The 16,292-nt window shown below is 34.3% G+C and overlaps 1 protein-coding gene across 2 annotated transcripts in view; it reads left to right on the top strand.

Moving 5' to 3' along the window:
- The window catches only part of mesh (sushi domain containing 2 mesh), a 94,459-nt gene that overhangs the window by 14,586 nt on the left and 63,581 nt on the right, over positions 1–16,292 (top strand). For both annotated transcript variants that reach the window (XM_089099462.1, XM_089099461.1), the window contains exons 4-5: positions 11,306–11,483; positions 12,804–13,110. In XM_089099462.1, coding sequence (XP_088955588.1) covers positions 11,306–11,483; positions 12,804–13,110 — 485 coding nt within the window. The remainder of the gene's footprint in view (positions 1–11,305; positions 11,484–12,803; positions 13,111–16,292) is intronic.

Below are 16,292 nucleotides of genomic sequence, written 5' to 3'. Positions count from 1 at the left end.
GCTTTAATTCTATAGCATTTTTATTAAAAGGTTTTATTTTTCTATCGTATAATCCAAGTCCGTTTATACGGCGTAATATAGTGCTCCATAAACGTTTATCATAATCAAACAAGTTATAGTTAACATCCCAATGGTAATTGTATATTTCTCTATGATCTTCACCCAGTAATAAAAACACACACTCGGAAATTACTCAACAAGATGAATGTTTTATGCCAATATATTCAGAATCGATCACACCGTAAATGATGAAATGAATTATTTTATAATTGTCTTTCTCTATTCTAAGCATAGAATTGGAGAACAAACTCCTTTTGACATCAGTTGACAATCAGAACAAAGAGAGTCAGGGAAAAAGCTCCGTTGACACATCTGTCAGAAAAGAAGAGGATCCGTTTGGACCCTGAGTGTGGTCACATCCGTCTGAGAATATTACATCTTTTAGAAAAAAAAATCTTTATAAAAAAATTTTTATATGCAACTTAAAGCACCCAGCTGGACTTTTTTTAATCAAAGTTTCACAATTGAGCCAGTGGAATGTATTTCCATAATTTTCTTACAAAAAACTAGAGTTTACGGCCAAAAATCTTTATTACTTCAGATTTTACGGTAATAGTTTATTGTGGAACCAAAACTGGACTTTTTTTCTAACCAAGGTTTTATATTTGAGTCAGAGAAATGTATTTTCCATAATTTTCTTACAAAAAACTAGAGATTACGGTCAAAAACCTTTATTAGTTCAGATTTTAAGGAAATAGTTTATTGTCGAACCAAAACTGGACTTTTTTTTCTAACCAAATTTTCACATTTGAGCCTGGGAAATGTATTTTCCATAAGTGTCTTACGAAAAACTAGAGTTTACAGTCAAAAACCATTATTAGTTCAGATTGTACAGAAATAGTTTATTGTCAAACCAAAACAGGACTTTTTTCTAACCAAAGATTCACATTTGAACCAGAAAAATGTATTTTCCATAATTTTCTTACAAAAAACTAGAGTTTACGGTCAAAAACCATTATTAGTCCAGATTTTACGGAAATAGTTTATTGTCGTACCAAAACTGAAAAAAACAAACACGCACACACAACACATGCACACAAAACACAAACAAAAAAAACACACACACACAAACAAACAAAAACACAAAACACACACACAAAAACACACACACAAACACACACACACAAAAGCACGCACACAAAAACAGACACACACAAAAAAAGACACAAAAAAACACACACACACACAAAAACACACACGCATAAAAACACATAAATAAAAAACACACACACACAAACACACAAAAACATACACCCAAAAACACACACACACACAAAACACAAGCACACGTAAAAACACACACAAACAAAAACACACAAACATACACACAAAACACAAACAAAAAACAAACACAAAAACACACACACACAAAAACAAAAACACACAGAAAAAAACAAAAAAAAAAACACAAAAACACATACATACGCAAAAACACACACACACGCAAAAACACACACACACACACAAACAAAAGCTCTCACACAAAAACAGACACACAAAAAAACAAACTCAAAAACACACACACACACACAAATATACACAAAAACACACACTCCCAAAAACACACAAACAAAAAACAAACACACACAAAAAAACACACGAAAATTCACATACACAAAAACAACACACAAGCACACACTACACATTCACACAAAACACAAACAAAAAAATTACACACACAAACAAAAACAAAAAAACAAACACACAAAAACACACAAACACACAAACAAAAACACACACACACACGCCAAAAAACACAAACACACACAAATACACACACACACACAAACAAAAGCACTCACACAAAAAAAGACACACACAAAAACAAACATACACATTCAAAAACACACACACACGCAAAAACACACAACACACGCAAAAACACTTACACACACACAAACAAAAGCACGCACACAAAAACAGACACAAAAAAAACGGACACACAAAAACACACACGCACAAAAACACACAAACAAAAAACACACACACCGACGATAGAGCCTGTCGGTTGTGGAATTGAAATATGATGCAATTCGAATACCCCTAAAATCATAAGGTCTTCAAACTATGCTAGCAAGAAATCTAAAGAGGTAAAAGGAAAATATAAGCTAGAACAACTTTTTCTATGCAATTACATCCCCACTAGCAGGGGAATCTTCCACCAAAAATTTAATTTTATGCTAATAACCCTTTGAAAATCGAATTCGCATTTGAGCTTGGTATTGAGTTATTGTTTGAATTTAATCCTTATAAACTATTTCATTAGTTTAGAACAGATCTTCATAGAAGAAAATTAAATGTTCTAGTTCCTTTTTTAATTACACGAAAGATTGGAGGTTACCCCTTACTTAAATCTAGTGCTTTATGCACTAATTTTGACTTTTAGTCACAATTCTTCAAAAAGCTACTTCCAAAGAGCGTGAAATTTGAAAGGGAAGCATTTTTTAAAGAGTTTTTAATACTCTAGCGTAAAGAGCGAGGGTTGAGAAAGGGGCAGTTCCCCTAAAATATAGAATAATTACTGTTTGTTTTTAATTTCTATGTTGATCATTACTTACAGTTGAAAAAAAACTGTTGTTTTTAAAACTTAGATGATCAGAAATAGAGTTCTTAAAATGATTTAAACTTAAAACGGTGTCTGATTAACGTATAGGCTTCGGATATTTCTTTATTGACAAACCAGGCAAAGAAGAGAGCAAACGAAGCAACTAATCTTTGTGTTTTATTAAATTAAAAAACAGATTTTTGTAAGTGAAAGTAAGGAGCAACATTTAAAACATAAAATGATAGTATCAAACAAAAAATCTTACAATGTTTGAGTTACTCATAGCAATTCTTTGTTTAACGAATCTCTAGTTCAATACAGACGGTTCTAATAAACAATAAACATGAACTTATATTGCAAAGGAAAGTAACGGTCCAACAACTAGATTAGTCTATGTTATTAAACAATTTGAAAAACATACAAATGTCCCCTCTCACTATCATATAGAGCTCTGCAAGATGAAACCATTATAAAAATCAGATAAAATATTATCTTTAATTCCCAGCGCAACTTATTTTTCGATCAAAAATCTACGAGCCTGAAAAAATTTGTCTGATTTTCAAAAAAGGGGGAAAGACATCATTAATATAATAGAATTTTAATGAAAATCATAGCATTGGATTCAACATATCAAAGAACCCTACTGTAGAGGTTTCAAACTCTTATCAGTAAAAATATGGGATTTTGCATTTTTGACAGAATAGAGGGATTTTGGTATGGGGAATTAATTTCACATGAGGAGGGGGGTTTCCAAGGGTGAAATTTTCAGGGAGAATTTTCAGGAGGGAATTTTAACAATTTTTCCCAAGGAGACGGAACGGACGGAATTTGAACTTTAACGGAAAATTCCATCTATTACATAGAAATACCAAAACCGAAGGTTAGATTAGCTTAGGTTAACCTAGTGTAAGTTAATCTAAAAATGTTACTTGTGCACACAGCTCTTTGGGGACCGGGGGGCCTTTGGGGTACCGGGGGGCCTTAGGGGGTCCCGGGGGCCTTTGGGGGGAGGGGGACCCTTTAGGGGGCTCAGAGGGGGAGGGGGGTCATTAGGTTACGTGTGCGCACGTAACATTTTTAGGTCAACTTACACTAGTTTAACCTAAGCTAATCTAACCTATGGTTTTGGTATTTCTATGTAATAATATGAAATTTTACGTTAAAGTTCGAATTCTGTCCGTTCCGTCTCCTTGGAAAAAACTTTTAAAATTCCCCCCTGAAAATACACCTGAAAATTTCACCCTTGGAAACCACCCACCTCATGTAAAATTAATTCCCCATACCAAAATCCCCCCATTCTGTCAAAAATGCAAAATCCCATATTTTTACTGATAAGAGTTTGAAACCTTTACAGTAGGGTTCTTTGATATGTTGAATCCAATGCTATGATTTTCATTAAAATTCTATTATCTTAATGATGTCTTTCCCCCTTTTTTCGAAAATCAGACAAATTTTCTCAGGCTCGTAGATTTTGGATCAAAAAATAAGTTGCGCTGGGAATTAAAGATTATATTTTATCTGATTTTTATAAAGGTTTCATCCTGAAGAGTTCTATATGATAGTGAGAGGGGACATTTGCATGTTTTTCAAATTGTTTAATAACATAGACTATCAAGATTTTTTGTTTGATACTATAATTTTTTTTTTAATGTTGCTCCTTTTTGTGTGTGTTTTGTGTTTTTGTGTGTGTGTTTTTGTGTTTTTGTTTTTGTGTGTGTGTTTTTTTTGTTTGTGTTTTGTGTGCATGTGTTATGTGTGCGTGTGTGTTGTTTTTTTTTGTGTAAATTTTTTTTTTTGTGTGTGTGTCTGTTTTTGTGTGTGTCTGTTTGTGTGTGTGTGTGTTTTTGTGTTTGTGTGTTTTTTGTTTCTTTTTTTGTGTGTGTCTGTTTTTGTGTTCGTCTGTGTTTTTGTGTGTGTGTGTTTTTTTGCGTGTGTGTGTTTTTTGTTGTGTGTCTGTTGTGTTTTTGTCTGTTTTTGTTTTTGTGTTTTTGTGTGTGTTTTTTTGTTTGTGTTGTGTGTGTGTGTTTGTGTGGTTGTGTGTTTTTTTTTGTGTGTTTTGTTTTTGTGTTTTTGTGCGTGTGTTTTTGTGTGTGTGTTTTTTTGTGTTTGTTTTTGTGTGTGTCTGTTTTTGTTTGCGTGCTATTGTGTGTGTGTGTGTTTTTTGTGTGTGTGTGTGTTTTGCGTGTGTGTGTGTTTTTGTGTGTGTGTTTTGTATTTTTGTGAGTGTGTTTTTGTGTTTTTGTTTTTGTGTATGTGTGTTTTTTTTGTTTGTGTTTTGTGTGCAAGTGTAAGAAATATACTCTAGTTTTTTGTAAGAAAATTATGGAAAATACATATCTCTGGCTCAAATGTGAAACTTGGGTTAGAAAAAAAGTCAAGTTTTGGTTCGACAATAAACTATTTCCGTAAAATCTGAACTGATAAAGGTTTTTGACCGTAAACTCTAGTTTTTTGTATGAAAATTATGGAAAATACATTTCTCTGACTCAAATATGAAACTTTGGTTAGAAAAAAAAGTCCAGTTTTTGGTCGACAATAAACTATTTCCGTAAAATCTGAACTAATAAAGGTTTTTGACCGTAAACTCCAGTTTTTTGCAAGAAAATTATGGAAACTAAATTTTCTGGCTCAAATGTGAAACTTGGGTTAGAAAGAAAAAGTCCAGTTTTGGCTCGACAATAAACTATTTCCGTAAAATCTGAACTAATAATGGTTTTTGACCGTAAACTCTAGTTTTTTGTAAGAAAATAATAGAAAGTACATTTCTCTGGCTCAAATTTGAAACTTTGGTTAGAAAAAGTCCAGTTGAGTGCTTTAAGTTTCATATAAAAAATTTGGATAAAGATTTTTTTTCTTCTAAAAGCTGTAATATTCTCAGACGGATATGGCCTCACTCAGTGTTCAAACGGATCCTCTTGCCTTTCTGACGGATATATCCATGGAGCTTTTTCCCTGACTCTCTTTGTTCTGATTTTCAACCGATGTCAAAAGGAATTTGTTCTCCAATTCTATTCTTAGAACAGAGACAGACAATTATAAAATAATTCATTTCATCATGTACGGTGTGATCGATTCTGAATATATTGGCATAAAACATTAATCTTGTGGAGTAATTTCCGAGTGTGTGTTTTAATTACTGGGTGAAGATCATAGAGAAATATACAATTACCATTGGGATGTTAACTATAACTTGTTTGATTATGATAAACGTTTATGGAGCACTGCGTTACGCCGTATAAACGGACTTGGATTCTACGAAAGAAAAATAAAAACTTTTAATAAAAATTCTATAGAATTAAAGCATGTACAAGAGGAAGTCTGTGAAATTTGTATCTTTTTTGGAGTAAAAGCTTTATACGTTAAAGGGAATGTCCCTACCGATAAGCTCATGATCCTATATTGTGACATTAATATCCCCCTTTTTAATTTAGAGGACTTTGGATGTGAAAAATATCCCAATGCAATTTATTGCCCCATTGATAAGGTGAGGGTTTTATGTAATGGGTACCTGAAATGATACCACATGTGGACAAGTGTATTAGATATCCCCTAATACAAAATAAAGCACATCCCATTTCATGGGATCATCGAATGTGGATGAGTAACGATGAGTCCGATAATGATGAATGGTGATAAAACTCCCCATGATATCCACTCTCTAGAGGTGTAGTGATAGTTGTATAATCCATTATGTTAAAATAGTGATACTTCAGTATATATTGAAATGAATAACTTTAGTGAAGTCTCCGGTCCTTTAATGACAACAGTTGATACCCTGCATTGTGTCGATGTAATTAATGTAAGTTTAAATTTAATTTTTGCCTAGAATAATATCGCGGAGGGGGGGTTAGTCACCTGGGAATTCTGTCTGGAAAAGCATTGTATGGGGATTTCAGATACCTGGGAGTGTGACTAGAAACTATAGACTCTCAAGTACCAATTCATAGTATGATTTGGGGGCTGAGTTGGAGTAAGATCCTCCCACACTGACATATTGTTTACTGTTAAAGCATCGAGGACAGTGAAAATAATATTTGTTGTTCGAATGGGTTAATGCGATGTTTGAATTGTGTATGCTAATGTGTACGCTTTATCATGAAAATATCTGAAATGTCGAATGTATAGTAGGAAAGGCTTGCAAAAACATGATAATACTACTAGTACTAACAACTTCCTGCAATACTAAGGCATCTGAGGTCAACAAATGTACGTTTTATCAAGAAAATATTAGAAAATTTATAGATTAAAGTATGAATGACTTATAAAAACATGAAATACTGCTACTACTCGCATCTCTCTGGAACATAAGGGCACCTGAGGCCAATAAAGCCATGGTATATCAAGAAAATATCTGAATGCAGTTTAGGTATAATATGAATGGCTTGTAAAAAACATGAAAATAAGGCGGAAAAAGAAATGTCGGACAAATTTAGTAACTGAATATAGTGATTTAATGAGTTTAGTCTTATAATTATTTTTCCCCTCCTGTAAATTTATGGTAATGAGATATTACACTCTTTTTTAAGGGGTATGGTGGACAATGAAATGTCGGACAAATTTATTAACTGAATTTAGCGCTTCGACGATGATTTTAGTTTAATATAAACCCTCAAGTATCACTTCATAGTAAGTAAGATTGTTAGAAGAATGATTTATTTTTTATCTTCGATAGAAAACTTGGCTGAGGACTGATAACACTCTATGGGGTGATCTATTCAATCTAAACTATTCATGTACAGAAGTCTGTTGCTATTCGTACTCTAGGCTTATCGAGTAGGAGAAAATTAATATAGTACAAACAAATTTATTGCAAGGTTACGATACATAACTTATCAATCAAATCAATAATGAGATTTATTGTAAAATGGTATATGAGAACTTTTCCAGAACGATTTTTTATGTTTAAAATCCATTCCATTGAATAAACTCTTATGTTCTCTCTTAAAGAGCCACTTTTTCCCTTTTCTTAGATCATATTCATTATAATATTCACTTCTATATCTTGCACTATGCACGTTTTTCTTCGAGTTTTCATCATTGTCTTTTATACTATATTTTGAGGTATCTCTGTAGAGAAAGCCCTCTTTTCCCAGTCTCTTCTGTTGATCTTCCTGTTCTGTCATATCAAACCTTGTTTTATGGGAGTTTGCTTGCAATCTGTATAAATTTCTCTCCATATCATGTATGATTTTTCTCCTTATTTCCTCCAGATTTTTCTCCTCTATCCCTACGTCTACACTGTCTACACGTGTAGTAGGTTCAAAAGAATCTTCAAAATCATGATAATATCCTTTACATATAGAACAGTTGCAATAAAAGGATATTTCTAACTCAATTTGTTCGTTCATGTTATCACACTGCTAACTCTAGACTTAGTGAACCTCAACGCATGTCCGTTATATACAAAATCTCAAGGGCGAATTGTGATGTAATGGAAAACCTTACGTAACTCCCTGACTGGCTTAGAAAGAGACACGTGATCTTGTCCTGTTAGACTCGATCAATACGCTTGGAAACAACAAATGAATTGACCTGGAAAGAGGTGTCATTGACCCTGTCCCGTTAGACTCGATAATCCAGCAATTGTTGATGTGAACTTATGTTGAAATCCAAGAAAACAACAAATAACCAGATGTCTACATCCAAAATGTTGTTGAGCTTATGTTGACATCCAAGAAAACAACAAATAAATTGACCAACACACATAACCATCCAACAATAACCAGATGTCTTCATCCAGCAATTGTTGTTGACATCCAAGAAACATCCATCAAACAATGAGAAAAACCATGAAAAAACATCCCCAGTGAGAAAAACCATGAAAAAACATCCTCAGTGAGAAAAACCATAAAAAAGGGGTCATTGCCCCGTTAGACTCGATTATACATGGCAGCACATGTGTTCGTACAGTGCTGGTACCCCCTTCCCTACTCACATGTGTTGGTTATTTCTCACCGTTTCTTAGATGTCTTGTTGATGCTTCACAGACTGTGCCTCAGTTTGAACCAGGATTTCAAAATGCGGTTCAAGAAAAACAGCCTTTAAGTCAATGAAAGCAAATAAAAATTTTTAGGTTCAACTCGCTAAAAAGCAACTTCTCCTGCACCGTACCACTCTATCCTTCTTTTTCTTTTGTGACCACCTTAGGGATTAAATTTAGGATACATCGTAGAATTAATATATCACACACAGGAAAATGCCTTCAGATTTTTCTTAGCAATAACCTAGTAAAAAACGAAACACTTTGTAAATAATGCTTGTACAACCGAAAAATATTTATGTTTTACTAGAAATTGTACCTTGTTTTAGTGCTTTTACTTTTACCAAAGCCGCTCCTTAGAGCAATTTCAGGGAATTGAAAAAAAAAGAATACTGTATCATCTCTTGTCAAAAAATAGGTATGTTAACATCAAATTCTACAAAAATATGCAGTTTTTGTCAAAATTACATTTCGTATTAATAGTATGCTGTGTTACATACAAAAAGCACATAGATATAAGAATTAGCTTTCAAATGAACCCCTAAAAATCTCCGTGCAATGTTTCAGTGTCCCACTAGCGGCGACGAAAAAACGAAAAAAAAACGAGACAGATCGCTGCATCCCATGCAAAAAAAGTGATTTTCCTTTTTGCTCAAGATGGAGGACTATAATTCCCTTAAGTGGGGTTATAGGTTATGGTGATTCCAATATTGCATATTTCGTTTTGACTCGACACTATTTTCGAGGGGTTTCAGACTATTTTTGAAATTCCCATAAATTTTTTTTGCAACAAGCTTTTACCTTTAAGATTGGTCAGAATTTTAAATTTTCAGTTACTATAGGGCTAGACTGCTAGAGTCTGCTCTTTAGGAGGTTGCGGTGAATGCTGCAACCATGATAACAAAAAAGCGACGAGACAGTTGGCGGCAGACAAATGCAAAAATTTATCAGACGGTGAAAATCGCACATAGAATTCAACATGTCCAAGAGCCCTAAAACAGGTGTTAAGGATATTGCATAGTTGCGCACCAGCTATTAGGGTGCTAAACAGATGTCTGTGAATGATTCGAAGGATTGTACCTAAAGCCTCATAAAGTGTAACAGTAGGGCTTCATTTTAAACTATCCATGTGCGTTGCTTAACGCAAATAATGAGGCAGGACTTAACTCCTCACTTTCCTCATTTGGAGGAGGAATATATTTGAAACAAGCGCAACACCATGAGTTTTGAGGGAATGGCAGCTCCCCCATTATTGTGGAAAGGGTAGTCATTAAGTATCGATGCATTGTCTTTCAAAGTCGAACTCGAGTGCAAAAAAAATGGGAGCTTGATAAGGGTGATAGCCGCACTCTTATTTTAGAACTATTTTATTATTTCAATTAAATACAGCTAAATCAGTGCTTTTTCTTGCAGCACAGTTCTACAAAAGATAATTTTGTTAATAACCAAACTGCTAATGCGATAAAAACACAGTTTATATTAAAACAATAGACATTCTTGAATATATCACCGGGACTACTACCCTCTTAACTCCCCACTCTTTACGGTAAGGTTTGACTTAGTTGTCCTATGTTTCAAGAACGAAAGCTTTAATGGAAGAACGATGTGAAAAAAAGTGTAATTCTTTTATTACAATGCCTCGAAAATTGAAGAACATATTTATTCGTATTAGCTTTAAACAATAAAATTTACTGTTCAAATGTTTAGAAGTGCAATCGGTAAATAATACATCTCCGAGCACCAACTGGCTATATCTGTTCCGTTCTAAAATTCTATCGGTAAAGCACTTGTTAAACTTTAGCAAAAAGAAAGGGGGTTTAGGAGGTTGTAGTCCCTCTTATTCTGTTCGTTTTAAATTTAAATGTCACTCTTTACTTTCATTAAAAAATATAGTTTTCTTAAGATTTCAGACGGATCAGAATTCAAAAGGAACAAAATTGAAGACAAACAGGTGTGACGTTGTCTCCCCACTTCCCCTCAGAATCTCCCCAAAACATAAGAGTGTCGTTTGTACTCACTAAAACTAAGCAGGCTCCTAATTCGAAACCTTTGCTCCGTCTTCTTTTTTTTGTATGACGGGTTTTCAAATAAATAAATATTGAATTAATAAAACTAAATTTGCTTTCAAAAATAATGATAATGAAAAACATAGTCAAGGAAACTTTAAAAGCATTAGATTGTTAAAACAAATAAAACCATTCATTATGCAAATGAAGCTCTAGACTTTTGGTGGGTTAAAGAGGGTCTGTAGCCTTACAGCGACTGCGCTACTCACTCCTTACAATTTATGAAAAATTCACATTTTAAACATTATGTCTTTTCGAAATAGTCCCTTCTTCTATTCTCTCTATCTCTCTCTCTCTCTATATATATATCTCTCTCTATCTGTCTCTCTCTCTTTCTCTCTCTCTCTCTCTCTCTCTCTCTCTCTCGCTCTCTCTCTCTCTCTCTCTCTCTCTCTCTCTCTCTCTCTCTCTCTCTCTTTCTCTCTCCCATCTCCTTCCCTCAAGATTATGTCGTGTTTTAATCCATTTCATTGGAAATGCTTCCATGTAATGCAGAGTTTGAAATATTTGTTTCAAAAGTTAAAATTTTATTCTGAAATAGCTCACTTATATTTACAGTTAATTTATTCCTATAAATTTTGTTAAAAACTTTTTAAAGTATATAATTTGGTAACAATTTTGGTCAAATTTACGCTAATAATTTTTTTTTTCAAGACTTGAACGAGATTTGCCGGGTCGAATGGATCAATTTGGTGTTGAACTTAGAGAGAGGCTACAATGGGATATTCGAGAAGCAATGATTGGCGCAGAATCTTTCATTCCAAAACATACAATTATTGCAACCTGGAAAAATGTGACCTTTGCTGGAGGCTTACCTCAGGCCCTCAGAACTGTAAGATATTGGGTTCTTCTCTTTTTTGGAATGTTTGTGTTTTTTATGCATGCATTTGATTTTTCAATGCTAGAAGTGAGTTGAAAACTATGGTTGGTCACATAATTCATTGAATTTTATAATACTAAAATAAATTCAAGTTGATAAAAATCCAAATGCTAGTCAACTGTTTTCACTTTGAATGAAAACAATTATTAAGCAAAGAGCCGTACTTATGATTTTGCATTCCATTTGTAAATAATGTATATGCTTTTGCCAACTCATTGACGAGTGACGAGGGCACTAACTTCCACCCAAACGAAATAAGGAAAAACAAAGAGCCCGTAAAACATGTTTATCAGCTCTTCTGCTAGAGCGAAAAAACTACCTTCGCCATCTTTTCGTCACCTTCCTCTGCTTGCTTGAGCTTGTGACCCAAGCAAATCCTGCCTTGTCACCTTCCTCTGATGGCTTTGCTCGCTACCGTCCGAAAATTTTAGAAAAATTTCCAAGTTTCTAACTTTAACACTTCCACAGTCTCCTCAGCAACTAGTCAACAAACCAACCAACAAACAGTACAGAATTAATTTATATTTTAAGACGATATATATAAAAATATCTTATAAAATCAATTGTCTGTCCGTCTTGGTTTTCCTTAAGTTTACAGCCAAGCTGTCCACATGAAATTTATGCGGAAAATCTCGAAACCGTAAGCATCAAAATAAAATGTAAAAATTCGAAATAAAAACCAAAATATTTAATGTAATGCCATGATAACAAGTGCGTGAGGACCAAAGGCGTAGTCTGTCGATCGCAGCAAAAGGAGCGAGAAGAGAGAGACGACATGAGGTCATGTTCGTGACGGCTGAAGGTGTAAGGGTGTGGAGAGTGGCATCAAAAAGCTGTGAAATCCAGCTCTTTTAATAACTTGCGAATACCAAAGGTAAATAATTTCTGTGACCACACTGGTTAAGCACTACGAAATGAAAAATTAGTGATAAAGAAAATATAAGATATGTCTTGTTTTATTTTGTCCTCTGGAGTTTTATTTCTTATTACTCGTTACTTCCATTTTTGTACTGTGGACGGTTGAGCAGAAACCTTGACCAAAATGTTTGTATTCTAATCTTCTTTTTCGCTGGCTAGAATTATCTAGTTTTTTTACCCAGTCGGCTGACTCTATTTTTTAAATGGGGCAGCATTGTTTTCATATATCACAACATCCATCTTTATTTTCAAAGAAAAAAATTGTTTCTGTCCAGCTACAAAATGATGGTTTATTATTAAATTATAGCCCAAAGCCAAAGTACTCTAGACTTAGTTCGGCTCTTTTTTTTTCAGACAAATACTTTCCAAGCTGTAATTACCACAGATGAAGTACGAACATTTGCCATGTTCAATTACGGATATATGGGATGGACAACCCACACAGAAGCAGGTGGGGACACACTTACAGGTCAGGGTGGTGTTCCAGCTTTTGTTGGGTTTAATGCTGGTAACGGAACACGAGCTTTTCAGTACATACCTTACTCTCAGGACATGAGAATAAGAGATTTACCATGGAAAGGATGGGCTAATGACAAGCCTGGAAGGCATGTATTCAGAATAGATGAAAAGGTTTATTCAGGAAATTGTTTCGATGATGAGTGTAAGCATCTATTGTTTTTAATTCTTCTGCCTCAGAAAAGATTCATTGATTACGGTTCATAGAAGGCAACCAAAAGGTTCAGAATAAAAAAAAATCAAAATTTTATCAAATAAGAAAAAAGTTTCAAGTTGTACTCCACATGCCATATCAAGCACAAAAAAATTTCTGTTTCTTCAGAACCTTAATGTACTTATTGTATCTATTGCAAAAAGAAAGGAAATGTATTTGAATAGAATGTGATCATAGATGGACACAAAAAAAAAAACAAATACTAAAAACAAAGAAAAATAGGCAGCATCTTCTGTCTGGCAATGTGAACTGTAATTTGATACCCAAAGATTAAAAAGATATAGATCTGGCAGTCGATCTCAGTTGGAAATGCAACTGTCAAAATATCTTGGTTGGACGTATACAGCCCCCCACCTGAAGAACGATAAAAATCTGATTTTGCTTGGATTTGACTAAGGTAGTACTGATGTGTTTTTTTTTTCATCCCCAAGGGTGATCCTGTCGAATCACTGGTCACCGAATCTTGGGAGAGGCCTTATTTGAAAGGAATCTGACACCGAAGGGCTATGACGATGGATAATAATACCAAATTGTATCAATCGCCAAAAGTCTTAACGTGTAATTGAAGGTAAAATGAAGCCCAAAGTCCCGCTAATGAAAAGAAAATAACCATTTGCTCTCTACGCATTTAATATTTCTATATGAAAAATTAGATAAGCCAGCAGGCACTGTTATCTACTTTGATGACGTATCTTTTATGCTAGGTTTTTCCTTAGTTTCTTATCTACTTAAGATATTTATGATCTCTGCTAACAACTGAAACTTCACAAGCATTAGATGTATAAATTATAAAGAAAAACAAATACAACAAAATGTTTTAATAGTATACGCGATGATCGCTCTAAACTACTCTCTATTAATCGCCACCAAATCAATGTTGGTTCTTTTAAATGCGCTACCTGCCTAAACTTACGCTCCATTACTTTGTCCCAAACCATAAAGCCTAACCCGTTCTTTGTTGCTATTAAGTAAAAAAAAAAAGTTTTTTAAACTGAAAAGTAAGGACCAACATTAAAACTTAAGACAAACAAAAACTATTAAGTGTATGAGGGGGTTCACCCCCAAATCAATACCTTGCTCTTTACACAAAATTTCAAATTTTCTCCCTATTCCTTAAGAACGACCCCTGACTCAAAAAGGCCGTTTAATTAGAATAGATAGCTCTCTTGTAAGTACCAAAAAAAAATATTAGCGCAAAGAGCGAGGTATTGACGAGTGGGTGAACCCCCTCATATACGCAATAATTTCTGTTCGTTAATGTTGCTCCTTACTGTCAGTTGAAAAAACTTGTTTTTTACTTAATTTCTTATCTTTTTTTAAAAATAATGGGAAATCAGGCCCCTTCATAGAAAATTTCCTCCCCCCATAAAAAATTCCTCTATAGAAAGATCCTCCCACGTAACCCCCTCCCCCTACCAGAAAAAAATCCCCCCTGAAAACGGCTGTATACTTTCGAATGACCAATACTATATGTAAACAATGGGCAAAGTTCATAATTTCAGCCCTTCCCCCGGGGACTGTGGGGGATTAAGTCACCCGCAAAGATAGCGTTATTGCATTTTTCGACTATGTTGAACAAAATGGCTATCCCAAAATTTTGATCAGGTGACTTTGAGGAAAAATTAGCGTGGGAGGGGGCCTAGTTGCCCTCCAATTTTTTTGGTCACTTAAAAAGGGCACTAGAAATTTCAATTTCCGTTCGAATGAGCCCTCTTGCGGTATTTTGGGACCACTGGGTCGATACGACCCTGGGAAGAAAAATAAATAAATAAACACGTATCTGTGATCTTTCTTCTGGCAGAAAATAGAAAATTCCAAATTTTTGCAGATATGAGCTCGAAACCTCTACAGTAGGGTCCTCTGATACGCTGAATCTGATGGTGTGATTTTCATTAAGATTCTATGACTTTTAGGGGGTGATCGCCCCCCTTTTTCGAAAATCAGACAAATTTTCTCAGGCTCGTAACTTTTGATTTGTAAGACTGAACTTGATGAAACATATACATTTGAAATCAGCATAAAAATAAAATTTTTTGATGTATCTATTGGTATCAAAATTCTGTTTTTTAGAGTTTCGGTTACTATTGAGCCGGGTCGCTCCTTACTTGCAGTTCGTTACCACAAACTGTTTGATATAAAAAAAAAAATTGCAGCATGTATTTTGGTGCAAAAGAAGGCTGTACTCACTCTCCTATAATTTTCAAAGCCGCACTGACATGATAATTTTACTGATGACCTTGCGTTCCTTTCTCATCCTGGTTGCCCCCTTAGGGACAACCTAGTGAAGGAAGAACACTTGCCCATAAGAACCAAAAATATAAAAACATGTTTAGAAAACACTGCCAAGTGAGGAAGAATCACCATTTGAAGCTGTCTCAGGAACGGTAACTATTATTTCGGTTATTCTTAATGATTAAAGTTCATTGCGAAAACAAATTTGGGGGAATTTTGATAAATAACTTGAAGCCCTTGACAACGGATAGAAATTAAACTCCACCATTGGAATCACCATAGTCGAAAACCCTATTTACGCTCACAGCCCCCCCTCCCTCCTCTTCAGCAACAAGAAAAATCTCTTTTTCACATGGGGCGAAGGCAGGTGATTCTTTTTTTTCTTTTTTATGTCACCGTTAGTTGGGCACTTGAAAGGAAATTAGTATCTATGTGGTTTTTGTAAGAAACAAAACATAATAATCAAAATAAAATACAATTTTTTTATAGAAACGGCAACTTCATGCCCATGATGAAGGACATGTATCTTTTAACAAGATTATATAACACACATTATATTTTGAAAAGTTTCTTCTCTGGGTATGATGCTATGTTTGAGTGACTCTGCTGTTCGCTTCCTTGCGGTTCGTTCTCTTCTATTCCAACCAAGAAAGCCAAACGCTTTTTCCTGTGAGTGATGCATTCATGGTTGCCCTTTGAGGGGTAGCCTATTAAAAAATGAATCCTAATCCCTAGTAACAGAATACTTAAAAATATTCTTTTATAAAAATTTGTCAAGTGAGGAAAAATCGCCATTTGAAACTGATTTCTTACTTAAGCTGATTTCTTACTTATTCTAAGGACAATATATAAGAAAAAAAACATTTCTAATCATTGCAGCA

Source organism: Artemia sp. Qi Xiang Cuo, chromosome 13 (assembly GCF_049724085.1).
Source record: "Artemia sp. Qi Xiang Cuo chromosome 13, ASM4972408v1, whole genome shotgun sequence".
Classification (NCBI taxonomy): Eukaryota; Metazoa; Arthropoda; class Branchiopoda; order Anostraca; family Artemiidae; genus Artemia; species Artemia sp. Qi Xiang Cuo.
This window is presented reverse-complemented; position numbering and strand designations above follow the sequence as displayed.